We start from the raw sequence: 14247 nt of genomic DNA on the forward strand, positions 1-14247 counted from the left end.
GCTAAAACATTTATTTGAAAATACATGTGCTGTATCTCAGTCTTTAGGATCACCTATAGTTTAACTAATTAGGTCACTATGTGAGCATTGCAGTTATATTAAATGCATGTACTAATAAAGCATCCAAAGACACCTGTCAAGATAAAATTCCTGTTCAATTGGTATCTTGTCATTCAGTATCTTTTATATGACTACTGTCATTATAAGCAGGAAAAAAACCAGAAAATACAGGACAGTAGTCTAATCACTAGAGCACAGGTCAGAAGGTAAAGATTGGTATTTGTGTTTCTTACAAAAATATGAATCTGGCAACTTTCTGGCAACTGCCACTTTCTCGGAGGTCTTCACTCAATGTTACGTCTCCTATACATGTTTACTTTTCACATCTTTTTGAAAGAGCATGTAGTATCTCTCTCTCAATATATCAATGTATCAGCTTGTGACCTAGATTTGATTGAGAATATCGAGAAAATACAGATGAGACGATTTCATCTGTTACTCATATGTTCCAGATTCTTGTAGCATAGCATTTTTCTTAACCTCCATCAAAGTCCATTTGTGGACTAGGTGGAATTCCTAATGCAAACAGACAAATGCAGTTTTAAGTACTGTAATGACTATTGCTATACTGGCAGGTTAATAACAGAAAGTGGCCAAAATGCCAAGGGTCCACACACAAATACGATCACAGGTTTTCCTATCAGTAAACCTGCACAGATAGTATGCCAGCACTGAGAAATTTTAATCCGAATACTTCTGGAAGTAGCACGCACGGTGTCTTTAAAAACTACGTATTAACTTAGCTCACTGACATGCTGCAAGTCACTTAAAATCACTTGAGTAAACTAATGAGTTGCAGAGATTTTGCAGACGTGCATAATATGGACAACATAAGGCTTTATTTGCACCACGGGTATCAGATGCAAGCACTCAGTTATTTGTGTAAGTGCATCTGCGCTGAACTGCTGCCACCCAGCACAAAAGCAAAGCGCTTGTTTGCAAACTCTCAGTTCCTCCTCTCTGCAAATAAAACTACTTTTTCAAATCTTTTTCCTTCTCTCCCGTATGTGATTCTGCTTCCCTGTATCATTCTGAACTGTCGAAGCTTTCTTATAAAATCACCCTATCCCTTCCCTACCACTGGAGGACTGTTCTTTGCAAAACATATCACAGTGTTTTATTTAGCCTAGTTTTAGATTTCTGTATAAAACTGCAGATATCTACTGCATCTCTTTGTAAATTATTTTATCGCCAAATGTCTCCCAATGTCGACTTCTTGCTTCCTGAGAGCTAGCGTCCACATTTTGCTCAATAATTTGCTACCAATACATTTTACCCTCTTATAATATTTTTCAAAAGTACCAATTAAATCAATAGGTTTAAAAACTCAAAGGAATTACTCTTTTTAACATAACTAAATTTGGAACTCCTTGTCAGGGGTTCCTGTGGAGGCCGATAAGAAATATAGTTTTCAAACAAACAAAATGGAAAACAGGTTCACCTGTATACCTATACTAAACATAATGATGCAGATGCAGCTTTTTGAGTAAAACTTTGCCTTCTGGAAGGTAAGACAATATACCAGGGTAAGGATTACTCTGTACTTGCTCTGACAGTCAACTTTTCCATAACTAGGCAAACAGTCTAGCCTAGTTCATCATCAGAAATGGGAAACACAGCTAACGTGACCTATGCTCTGATCTAAATCAACCACTTTTCTATTTACATGGTTCAACCCACAGCAAACGTGGGCTGAATTTGCCTCTCGCTATGTGGGTTTATGAGCTTCGGTCTTGAAGAGCTAAGAATCTATACTACATAGTTTGGAATACTGAAAATACACCCTTCATGTCCTGGTATGCCATTACAGCCCATTACAATCTCCAAGATTCCACACACCTCAAATAATTTTTTTAAATTATTTAATAGCAATTTCATTTCTGTGCTAACATTTTCTCTAAAAATAAAAAAAGGTCCCTGAAGTGAGACTTAAGACTCTAACCACTTAACAAAAAACCACATCCACCACTGACCTTACCATGCATAATCTTTTTATAAAAAGGCCAGCAGTTAGTGGGGGACTCACTTTCCATTTCCCTCTTTGCCCATTGAAATAAAATTCTCATTTCCCAACTCTTAAGTGGGTGTCCTTACTATTACCTTGTAGTCTATACTGGTATAAAGACCTGCTGCTGATGCAAATCTGCTTCACAGCAACGAATTTCAGATTCAATGGACCAAAGAGGGCAAAGAATGGATAGCAGAGTAACTTGTGACTGTGCTCCGTCCTGGAATCTTCTTCTAGCTCAAATAATGTGGAACTCCTTTCTTCATAATAATACAGCTCAAAGTGAAAAAATAATGATTGCATTGCAAGTCATGCAACAGCGTGGCGATCAGGGCTGCAAGGAGGGAAGGGTGTGTTTGACTCCCATCAGGCACTGGAGATGATGAACATAGCTCTCATATCCTGAGGGATTGCCTTACCTTGTCTACGGACTCAGTCATGGGGTTTGTGATTATAATAGGTACTAGTAATTCCTTCATCTTTGTGAAGCTAGTCTTTAATTCCTTTGATTTAACTCCTTGTGATGAAAAAAAAGGGTTAAGTAAAAACATTTTGTTCAAATAGAATGTAAAACCATAAAATGTTCATTCCTAAGGGAAACCCAGCATTTTTTTATAGTGTACTTTGCTTTGGAAAACAGATTTACAAGTAATTTTTGAAGTAATCCTACCGACAACAAACTTTTGGTATTCTTCCACTCCATTGTCTGTTGTTTTTAAGCATGTAATCATACAGTCCTCTATCAGGTATTTTTGTTAAGTGTACCAAACAAGATCGGTTTCTCTAGAAGGAAAGCAGCATTTTCAAACCACTATATATCTTACACTGCTTTCTTTCTCTTCAACAAACCACTCCCAATGTTTGCAACATCCTTGGCTGACTCTTTCCTTCTCTTGTATCCTGATCTCAAAATTTTCCTGCCTTTTGCTGTGAATCCTGCAACATCATTGTCTTTTTCCTTCCAAAATCACTTCTCCGGACAGCAACCTGAGCACATTGTTTTTATGATATCTACAAAACGGAACAATTAAATGTAGCTATCCTGTTTTCATTTATTTCCGAGCACAGATAAAAGTTACAATCCTGTTTTTTAACCTTTAATTTCCCTGTCTGTTCCATCATTTCCAACAAGAAAAAAAAACAAAAACAAAACAGCAGAAAAACAAAATGAAGCAAAATTAAGTCCTATTTCACAGAAGCTATCATGAACTGCAAAATCAATTTCATATTCATTTTCAGTTGGTTTGCTTAGATTGTTTACCACAGCAACATCTTGAAAGGCATAAAGTCTTTGAGTCTAAATACAGGAACTGACAACAGTAAAAACTTCCCACAGCTAATACCTTTTAGAAGGAGACGTTGGCTTCTACAAGCCAATGTTACCAGTTAACACTGTGTCATAAGTGCTCCTTGATCACCATTTTTAAGTAATTCACTACATCGGTGGTATAAATACATGAAATGATGTAACTGTCACCCTTTTTGTCAGTAAGGGGTCTATTTCTTATAAATATAGAAAACGGGATTTGAACACAAAACGTACTTAAAAAGCACTCCAACTATTTCAGAGGTATCCATCATTGAAGCACCATTTGTTCTTCTTAACCCTGAGTATTGTATTCTTCTACCAACATAAGAAGCATTATATTTGTTTTTCAGTCATTCCATCATTCTGATTTTAGTGAAAGTATTACTGCACACTGCCATGGTAAGTTTTTTCATGTGTATTTTCCTCTTACTCTTTGACCTGTCCTACTACTGAACCAGTGGCACAGGGTCACTCACTCTAAGAGTAATAAAAGTAGAAAAAACAGAAACATTAGTAGCAGGAAAAGGTAATGTGTGAAAAAACATATATTGCTGCCTGTTGAGTGAAACACCCCATGGACAGCAAACTGCGAAAAAACCATAAAGAGGGTATTCATTTCACAAACTAGATTCTAAAGTGTGAACATCCAGCAAAACAAGTAATGTACACTCCCTTCTTGGGCATGAGAGAAAAACAAGCACTTTAGGGTGCAGTTTATCTTGAGTAGATGTCTTAATTTTGGTTCTTTAATAGCCTACTGCACATTTAAAGTAATTGGCTGAAAAGCGGATGCCCACATTGTAAATGCCTACAGCTTGGTGCAACAAATCCCACATAAAATATTGTCTCTGAGGCTAAGGGAAGGGAAGACGGTATCATAACAATTGGCCAAGAATAGGGTCATACTCTCCTGGATCTCAATGCCTGCATGTAACTCTCTCTCCGTTTCAACTACAAAAGATTCCAGGTTGTTGAAACATGCTTAGACGTTAATTGATATTAAGCACCAGCCACTTGTGAAAAATGCAGGGGTCGTGACTAGGTATAACCAGGAAACCTCCAAAGTGCAGATGTATCACTAAACGTAATGGCAGACTGCGACACACGAATGACCATTTGTTAAGTCTTTCCACCTGGGAGTTTCTAAAGAACCACCTCCTGCTAGTACACCACCAGTTCTGTGGAACAGATACACAGCCTAAGGAGATTGACACCATCAAACCTAAATCTATTTTCAGCAGATAGCAATTTGACTACAAATACTTACATTTTAGATACTCATGTTATAGAAGTATTTTAATACTTTAAAAAAGTATTATTTACCTATAATAGTATAGGTATTCATTTTATATATAATCATTTATATAATACATTAAAATAATTAATATGAAATAAGTATTTTATATACTTATTACATCTCTTCTCTATACTACAGAAATGTATTGGCTACCTTGGTGATATGGGTGGGATTCATACCACCAGAGGCAGTGTGCATCCTCACCTGATGCTCCTTTATTATCAGTGCTGAGAAACAGTTACTGTTAGAGGACTGTTATTTTCACCCCATGAAGATACCTAATATAAGTCAATGAGTTACTTCCTAGCATTTCCTGTTTCTCTCCATTCACTAAAAGTAAGCGAACTTCAGGCGAGCAGCTCGGGTTACTCCCATTGTGCACATCTCAAGTTAGAACAGAGGAGCACCCAGCAACGCTGAGCAGTCAGTCGCTGCTGCTCTTTAAAGCCTGTGGTTTTACACCACCGGAAAGAGTTTCTATTCCACCTGAAAAGATGTTTAACGTAGTATTCCATACTGTTTCTAAAATACTACATAAGTTAAGCCAAAAATTTTAGTAATTCACATTTCTGCAGCTGATTACGTTCTAAGGCACGTCTATCAGGAAACCGATAAGTCGTCACCACGAGAGCAGAAGGAAGCCCAGCATTAGCACAATGGCCAAAGTACCAGCACGAATGCAATCAGCTCCCTCAGCTGTTGTGCCTCATGTGAATCAATTAATCAAATTAATGTTTGTCAAATGGCTGAACAACAAATACCTCTGAAGTCAGAAGTATGATGTAGATATACAATTATGTATCAGTACAGGTTTTCTTCTTTCCCTTCTCAAGATGCAAATTCTTTGTTCTCACAAAAGCTGACATTTCCCACTTGAATTTTAGGACCTTCGATGAAGTAAGTAACTTTGTACATTTGAATTTGGAAATACACTTAGCTTACTGTACGTTAACACATTTGGGTCATGTTCAAAATAAAAGAGTGTTAATAATATTAAATGTTATATTAAGTGAAAAGCATTTTCATCTCTCAACTCTGCATATGTATGCTTTGTGTGTTTGTATGTTTTCTACTTCACAAAACTTTCATTACTATTGAGCTTACAGTACATGCTGTACCAAAAGCTGATCCCAGATTTCCAGCTTGGAAAGTTGGATTAAAAATTGGAAATCCCTGCAGAATTAGGAGAAAAAGGAACTTTTTAAATCTCCTTCATCAATTGCACAGCCAAAAGGGTCACTATAGTACTGCATTTCACTCTGTTTTCAAAGAGGATTTTCTATTAGTGGTTGGCATTTTTATAAATATTTGGCATGCTGTGCCATTTTACATTCTGAAGCTATGAAAAAGCACAACTGTTTAGTCCAGCCATTTTCCTTTCACATAGTATTTCACTACTTACACAGTGAATCACACTGTCATCACAAAACTGCCGATACATAACATGAGTCAGATAAACTTTATCAGAAGGTTTGGCTGAAGTCATGGTCACCCTTCTTACTGTGTAGGCATAGCACGTCTTTACCTCCTCCACAAGAAACTCTCCATAATCAGACAGTGAAAACTCTTGTGGAAACCCTACTTCTGTCAGGTCGGGTTTGCCAAATTCAGGTCTCAGAGAGAAGAAAAGTTCACACTTTGTCAGCTAAGTGTTAGCTACTATACAATACGGCTGTGCTTGTTCCCTGGTGCTATTATCTGTCCAGCGCTGCTACCCTGAGCTTGAAGCACGTATTAAAACTAGACAAACCTGCTATATAATCATTGGATCAATTTTGTAATGGAGTCCCAGGTATTTAAACAAACCACGAGTTACTTTCTGACCCATCTGCTGTAATATCACGTACTTATGTTGGCGTCAAACTCTTGACGTTTGGGCAGCTACTTTTCATAGGATGTCAAAAATATCAACAAAGTGTAAAGCAAGGCAAATGCTTTATACAAATATAGAATGCAAATTAGACATGGGAATTTATATAGGAAACACATCACCTGAAATTTTTTTTCAGAATTTAGGTATTTTTAATTTTTCATTAGTAACATGACTGCAAAGGAGACGCTTTGAACAGAAAGGCAAGAATGCAGGGCAGCGAGAACCCACGCGTTAGCAAGAGTGTAACTCCAGAATCCCCAAACTCTACATACCGGGTTCCTGTTCAGGACAAAAATTTTACCATGGCGTTACACAAGCATTTTGATCGTGGTTGCCCTGCATGGCTGCACATGAAGTTATCTTTATAAGACATCATAAATGACCATTTGACAATTTAGTGCTAAAAAACTAAGAGTTCATTTCTTAATCTTCTTTCTCCTAAAGCCCCATTAGAAATATTATACCTAATTTTTGTTACTGTGAACATACATACTGTTAGCATTTAAAAAATGCTGATCATCAACAGCAAATTACTTTGCAAATATAGTGATTCTACATCCTAGAAAGTATTTAAAATATAATTTCTGAAATTGTTTTGATTGGTAACTCCAAACTGCCCATCACTCTCAGCTCATGACAGGAGCAGCACTACCCCGTCAGCATACTGAATCCAATTTTGGCTTTTCAAATTTCTTAACTGAACATAAATCACAGTAACTTTATTTATTTTCATTGTGCCCAAAGGAGATCTTTAAGGCATTTTTAAAAAGCCTTGTATTTTGTTTGCACAATAAGTGAATCAAAGGACCAGTAAATCAGTTCTTTGTAAGGGACGAACAGAAAATGCACAATCTCTAAATGCAAATAAATGTTCCTTAAAAAAAAATAATCAGTATTTTCATCCCATTTTCTCCTCCCCACTTCCAGCACTAACTTTTTCCATATATACTATAATACACTTCCCCCCCAAAACAGCCTTGCATCTTTTATTAACCTGCTTCAGGATTACGCTTACAGTAAAATATGCTTATTGTACCAACAGCATCTTTTTCTTCATGTATACAGGCACATAGGGGGAGCCAAGAACCCAAAAGACAGAAAATATCTACCAAATCATACATATTTAAGAATTCATTGCCAACAAACATTCTAAAATAATTTAATTCTAACTATACACTTTCATGCTAGTGATCCGCACACAGTTCTGACCCCCCGTTAAGCTGTGTGTGTATCTGCTATTTATATTCAAATGTATGATTAAATTATGCTTAGTATAGAAACATTTCTAGGTTTGTTTCTGGCTTTGTTTCAAAAAGATTGGAGACGAAAAATGGAGTCTTCTGGATAACGTAACAGTTCATTTTATCCCAAAGGAAGCATTTAACCAATACAGTATTTTCCACACAATAGGGGAGAGTAAAATAAATGGGGTGTGTATAGGAAAATTTTTGTGAAAAAATGACACAGACTATTAGAATTGAAACAGCCAACACATCTGAGATTACAGAAATAATTAAAATAGAAAATAGACATTTTCCAACAAATTTAATGCCACTATATTACGTACCTTGTTATCCACACACTTGAAAACCTTATAACACATGAGAAAGATCTCAAAATACAGAAAATCCAAGTAGCAAAAGCCATCTATTTCCAATTTTGTTTTAATTTCACATGGTGATCAGTACTTTACGGAAAGTATATGAAAAGTAGAGTTTTGACTGTGAATTTGCACTCACAAAGTTCAACATCTTACTTACATGAATTATTATTTAAAAAAAAAAACACATCTGTAGAAGTATTAAAAATTTTAAAAGGTAAATAATGCATTCCCACTCAAAGAAACGATGGGCGGGAGGCATTTTACATAAGAAAAATGTCTCAAATTTACATAATTGCTACTGTGAACTTTTAAAAACTATTTTCTATTGCATTTACAATAAAAATATTCTGTTTCTTCTTACAGAAGAGTAATTTGTCACCTTTATTTCTGATAAGCAATAAACAAAAAAGTACTTTAAGTCTAAATGATATCAAGTATGTATCCATAAATGGGATTATTTCAATTCTAATAATTACACCTTATGCTTCCATTAAAATAAGAAGTCCATCTCTTTAAGGAACTCTCTGTAGACTTGCACTTTCTACACAAAACCAAATAACTGGACTTGTTCATCTTGCTCGTGCCCACACTGCTCATGCCTGTCATTCTTCCCCATAAAACTCAATAATCTCAATTTTTTCTTATTATAGCCAGGTAGTCTGAGGTAGTTTTCCATTCTTTGAATATTCTTACCAAAAAACCCAAACACACTTCCTCACCATACTCTCAGTCTATGGAATTATTTACAAATGGAAAGTATGAAGTTGCTATGTAAAACATAAACTTTTGTTTGTGTAATTGTGTTGACCTCTTATTTCTCTGTATAACTGTATTCTTAATCTGTAAAATTCTGCAAATATGGTCCTTGTAATCACTGAAATCAACCTTAAAATATTCCTACTTCTAATTTACATGCCTTCTTAACATTTATCATGAAAATATTTATGCTGAACAGTAATAAGATACCTTTTTGAGTAGGTTCACCTACTGCACAACCACAATGGGATACTAGTTTAGGAAGGAGATTAAATTCAAAAGTGATGGAATCAAATTAAAATAAAAAAATTACAATATTACTGTATGGGTGAAAAGTTAATAATAAAACCTGGTTTAAAATATGGCACTCATCAGTTATACTACACTCACTCTTACAACTTCAGCTCCCTCTCTTTTTTTAAAAGTATATGTCTGATTTACAAAAATAACCAAAGCAAAAAATGTGAAGCCAAACCAAAAGACCAGTTAACACAGTCAGTGAAACTTAAATGTATTCCTCCAAGTGACTTAAGAGACAAGTGTTTTCCTTGCAACGTAACACGTATGTTTCTAATGACTTTCTCATTAATTCCATCAAATGTATTAGAGAAAATAAGGCACTAGCTCAAAAGTTCATCTAGCCCACCTAGTCTAGCGTTACCACTTTGCAAGTACCTAGCACGCTAAGGGAAGAACAAGAGCATACATGTGAAGTAGAAAGCCACAGCACACTGAAACAAAAAAATCTAACTAAATTATTTTGCTAGACTTTTAATTTTCCAGTATTTACCTTTTCATATGAAGAGCTATAAACTATGAAGTTGAATGCACTATTTATCACAAGAAAACACACGATGCAATTTTTTATTTTAAGGAATCCTACATATTGTAACAATAATTTTTTAAGCATATGGAGCAGAAATTTGAATATCCCAGTTCTGACAGGATCAGATAAAAACCATAAAAGGAGAAAAAACATAAAATGTAGAAGGATTTGTTTCACCTCTTCACCAGTTGAACTATATAAAGCAATCTGCTCTTGTATTCATATTTAAATCTCAGTGGGTATTTATGGACAAGACATATATTATAATCCAAAAAGAAAAAATAAACATAGGCATTGCTACTGATTTATTAAACCTGCAGCTTGACTTTGTAATTAAATGGCTATTTGGTACAAAAGTCAAATCCGTTTATTATTATTATGACTTGAAATAGTTCAGTGAAACTTGAAATACTTCCATAAATCTCAGGAAGCCAAATTCTGCATCTTGCAAGCAAGAAATATTCCACAACTTTGAAAACAAAATGAAGCCAAAATAAATTCTTATCTGCCTGGATTAGTTCATACCCACAAAATCTTCCTTTGAATAGCATTTACACTTTTCAAAACAAATTGTGTAATACACAAGATTTTTATGGAACTCTACCTACTCAGAAAGACTGATAAAGGGTAAATAGCAGCAAATAATGAAAGTAAAACAAATAATACTAGCAAAATCAATTAAGAAAGAATTTAGTTGGTATTGACTGCAATATTTAAACAGTTGCCAAAACAAAAAACATTACCACAGTGATAATGTTTTTAAACATCAGCAATAAATAGAAGGTACGAAGATGTATTTCAGATAATTAGGAACAATGGCATCATATATTACCTTCCATTGCCCTTTTAAAGAAGACTTTACAACTTCCACAGGTAAGTACTCCGTAGTGGCAACCAGAAGCCTCATCACCGCAGATGAGACAAATCTTCTGGGGCAGCGATTCAAAACCGTATTGAGAACTTTGGCTGGTTTCTGTATCTGGCCTTCAAAAGAAAAAATAATTAAGAGAAATGAAAGATCCAGTTTTGCAACTATTAGCTACTTACCTGTATTAATCGAGTGTATGCTAAAAACTTTCTTTTCACATTCATAATCAAGCTACAGAAGGGTAAGAAAAATAAAGTATGACTGCCTTTCTGCTTAAGGGTTTGTCTCTACTAGGGTAAAAGGCACATTTGTAACATCGGCCTAGTCATTAAACAGAAAAGTAGTGGGCAAAAAGCTTAGTAGTATTTTAATCCATTATAACTAAAAAAGGTACAATCTTGGAACGCTCTGTTAAAACGCTCATCTTCCTCAGATCAACAACTCTTGTGAGTAAAGTCATACTGACTGATACGCTATTTTTCCTGTAGACAGAATGGTACAGAGACAGAATCAAATAGAATTAAATTGAATCTCAAAAGCCTCTTTCGCAGGACAAATAATTAAGTTTCATCTCAGCTAGAAAAACCTTTCACATTTGTCGCTTCCCACTCAGCTGCAGCGTTCTCATCAGTAACTAACTATGATGGGCACATTGAGGGGAGTGGAAAGTACTTCCGAATTTCTCTCCAAGAAAAGAGACAGACTAACTTACTTAACCATTATGTTTACAAAATCGGGGATTTCCGTTGAAACTGTAGCACTGTATATACGTATTTTTGCATACATTTCTAGGCGATGCCCAACATCCTGGCATCATAGTAAGCCATTTCATTCTAATAAATCAATATACGAGCGTTTCACTTTTTATTTTGTGTGTGAAATTAACTGGGTTTTTTCTTTTTTTTTTTTTTTTTCTCGAATAGGGAATAGTATTTTGGGGAATATTTGGGTATTTATGGATGTTGTCTCGCCGTGAGTGAGGACAGCCTGGAGAACACTCTGCTCCCGCTCTCCGGAGCCGGTCCCTCGCTCCGACATCGGACGGCGCTGAACCACCGTCGCGATAAAAACCTGACCTCTCCCTGAGCGCTATCGCGACAGAGAGATCTGCGAGGCGCCAGCCACAATGCTAACACTGTGCTGGTCTCGCACAGCCCCGGGACACGCCGCCCTACACAAAAAAACAACAGAAAATGGCAACGCGACTGCAGTTACCGTCTAAAAATCTCTAAAGGGGCTTCGCCGAGTGAAACCTCGCCCGTCCTTCCCCCGGCACCTCTCTCGGGGCGCCAGCCCTCACTCCGCACCCCGCGGGGAAGGCGCGGAGCCCTCCCGCGCCGCAGCGCCCGTCCCCTCCGCGGGGACACCCCACCGACGGGCCCGCCGCCCCCCCCCCCCGCCCTTACCGAACGTAGCCGAGGTAGGGCGGGCACAGCTGGGGCAAGCCCTCCTTCAGCACCGCCGCCGGGAAGCCCAGAGGCTGGTGCCCGTTGAGACCCAGGGGCGGGTAGAGGCCCGGCGCCGCGGCCGAGGTGGAGGGCAGGCTGTCGGGCGGCGCTGCCCCAGCCGCCGCCGGCCCGTAGGCCCCGGCCAGGAGGGTGGGCTCCGTCTTGTAGAGGACGCACTCCAGCGAGGGCTCCTGCCCGGCCCGCGGGGGCTGCGGGTTGCCGCCCGGGTACGGGGCGGGGAGGCCGAGACCCTCCTCCTTGATCTTCAGAGCGGGCTGGAAGTCGCCGTAGGCGAAGTGCCCCTCCTTGGCCTCCGCCGGCGGGTAGACGTAGCCCGCCAGGTCCGGGGCGGGGGGCGAGGAACGCGGCCCACCCCCGCCGCTGCCCTCGTACCCCGCCACGTCCAGCAGCTGCCGCGTACGCGAGGCCAGGTAGGCCGAGTTGAGCGGCAGCAGGGGCACATGCAGGTACTCCTGCCCCGCCGCCTCCGGCCGGGCCCCGCCGGCGGGCAGGGCCGCCAGCCCGGGGGATTCACCTTTGGGGGCCGCGGAGGGTCCCGCCGTTCCGCCCCCCGGCCCCGCCGGCCGCGGTTTAGCGGCGGCGGTCAGGGAGTCGGCGGCCGGCCAGAGCGGGGAGGGCCGCGGCGGGGGCTGCGAGGGGCCGGGAGCCGCCGGGGAGGCTTCGCCCGCCTTCTGCGAGGGGCCGCGGCTCATCGCGGCGTCGGGCGCCTCCGTCGCCTCCGCTCCGAAGAAGGACCAGGGAGCCGCGGCCACGGCGGGGCTGGCATGAGCCGCGGGGGCCAGGAAGGTGTCCAGGACGGTGTCCAGGGAGTCCTTGTCCGAGAGCGAGCCGCTCCCCGGCTGGAACGAGAGGGAGTCCCGGTCCTCCTCCTCCTCCCCCGGCTGCCGCGGCTCTTCCTCCTCCTCTTCCTCCTCCTCCTCGTCGTCGCTGCTCTTGGGGTAGAGCAGCCCGTCCAGGGAGATGTCGATGTCCTCCGCTTCCCTGCCGAAGGGGTCTCGGCCGGGCTGGCCCTGCAGCAGGACCGCCCCGTCTCTGGCAGGCGGAGTCGCCCTGGGCTCCTTGGCCTTCACCTCGGTCATGGTGGCTCGGGGCAGGGCTGGATGCCGGTGAGGCTCCGGCCCGGGGACAGGGTGCAGGCGGCCGGGCGGCTCCTCACATCCTGGACGTGCCTGCTGAGGCGGCGGCGCGGGTCCCGCTCACATGGCGCTGCCTTCGCGGGACACACACACACACGTCTCAGCGCCGGACCCCGCCGTCGGGAGGGGGGTGAAGCGGTGCCGGGGGCGGTGCAGGAGCCTGGGCGGGGGTGGGTGGGGAAGGGGGGGAAATGATGGGAGCGTGTGCGGGAGGAGCGGCGGGTGGGAGAGCGGGGTCCCCGCCAGGCTCCGGGCTGGCCGCCGCTCGCTGCCCCCCGGCTCCGCTTTTCCCTCGGCTGCTCCCCGACGTCCCCGCTCGGCCCGGCCGCCGCCTCCACGCCCCCTCGCCTGTCCCTCCCCGCCGCCAGGCCCTACCCTTACCGCGGGGCTGCGCTGCCGCGGCGGGGCACGGGCTGGCCCCTCCCGGACCCCCCGCTCTCCGCTCTGCCTCCGCCGAGCAGCCGGTCCCGGGCACCGCGGCTCCCCCAGCGGCTCTTCCAGCGGCTCCTCCTCCGCTCCGCCTGTCCCGGCCCGTCCCTCCCATCGCTCGCCGTGCCCGCATCCCTCTCCCTCTGCCCTTGCATACGGTTCCCCGTGACTCAGGTCTGAGCTCTCTGGCCTCTGCCCGCCGCCCGGCGTTCCCCCTGCCTTCCCATCCCTTTCCCCCCATCTCACCCGGCGTTCCCCCTGCCTTCCCATCCCTTTCCCCCCCTCTCACCCGGCGTTCCCCCTGCCTTCCCATCCCTTTCCCCCCCTCTCACCCGGCGTTCCCCCTGCCTTCCCATCCCTTTCCCCCCCTCTCACCCGGCGTTCCCCCTGCCTTCCCATCCCTTTCCCCCCCTCTCACCCGGCGTTCCCCCTGCCTTCCCATCCCTTTCCCCCCATCTCACCCGGCGTTCCCCCTGCCTTCCTATCCCTTTTCCTCCCACCTCGCCCGGCGTTCCCCCTGCCTTCCCATCCCTTTCCCCCCGTCTCTTGTGCAGGTGCCCCGTCCTCACGCTTCGCCATCCCGGGAAGTGGAGCTCTGGGCAGGGCACAGGCA

The 14247-nt window shown here is 42.5% G+C and overlaps 1 protein-coding gene across 1 annotated transcript in view; it reads right to left on the reverse strand.

Annotated features, from left to right (window-relative positions):
- PGR (progesterone receptor) overlaps nt 1-13675 on the reverse strand; it is a 40673-nt gene extending 26998 nt beyond the window's left edge. Inside the window, exons 1-3 of the mRNA XM_054220961.1 lie at nt 13587-13675; nt 12007-13279; nt 10565-10716 (exon numbers count right to left, since the gene is read on the reverse strand). Of these exons, the coding sequence (XP_054076936.1) occupies nt 10565-10716; nt 12007-13148 (1294 nt within the window). The 5' untranslated portion in view covers nt 13149-13279; nt 13587-13675. The remainder of the gene's footprint in view (nt 1-10564; nt 10717-12006; nt 13280-13586) is intronic.
- Between the last annotated feature and the right edge of the window lie 572 nt (nt 13676-14247).

This window comes from Rissa tridactyla, chromosome 1 (assembly GCF_028500815.1).
Source record: "Rissa tridactyla isolate bRisTri1 chromosome 1, bRisTri1.patW.cur.20221130, whole genome shotgun sequence".
Lineage (NCBI taxonomy): Eukaryota > Metazoa > Chordata > Aves > Charadriiformes > Laridae > Rissa > Rissa tridactyla.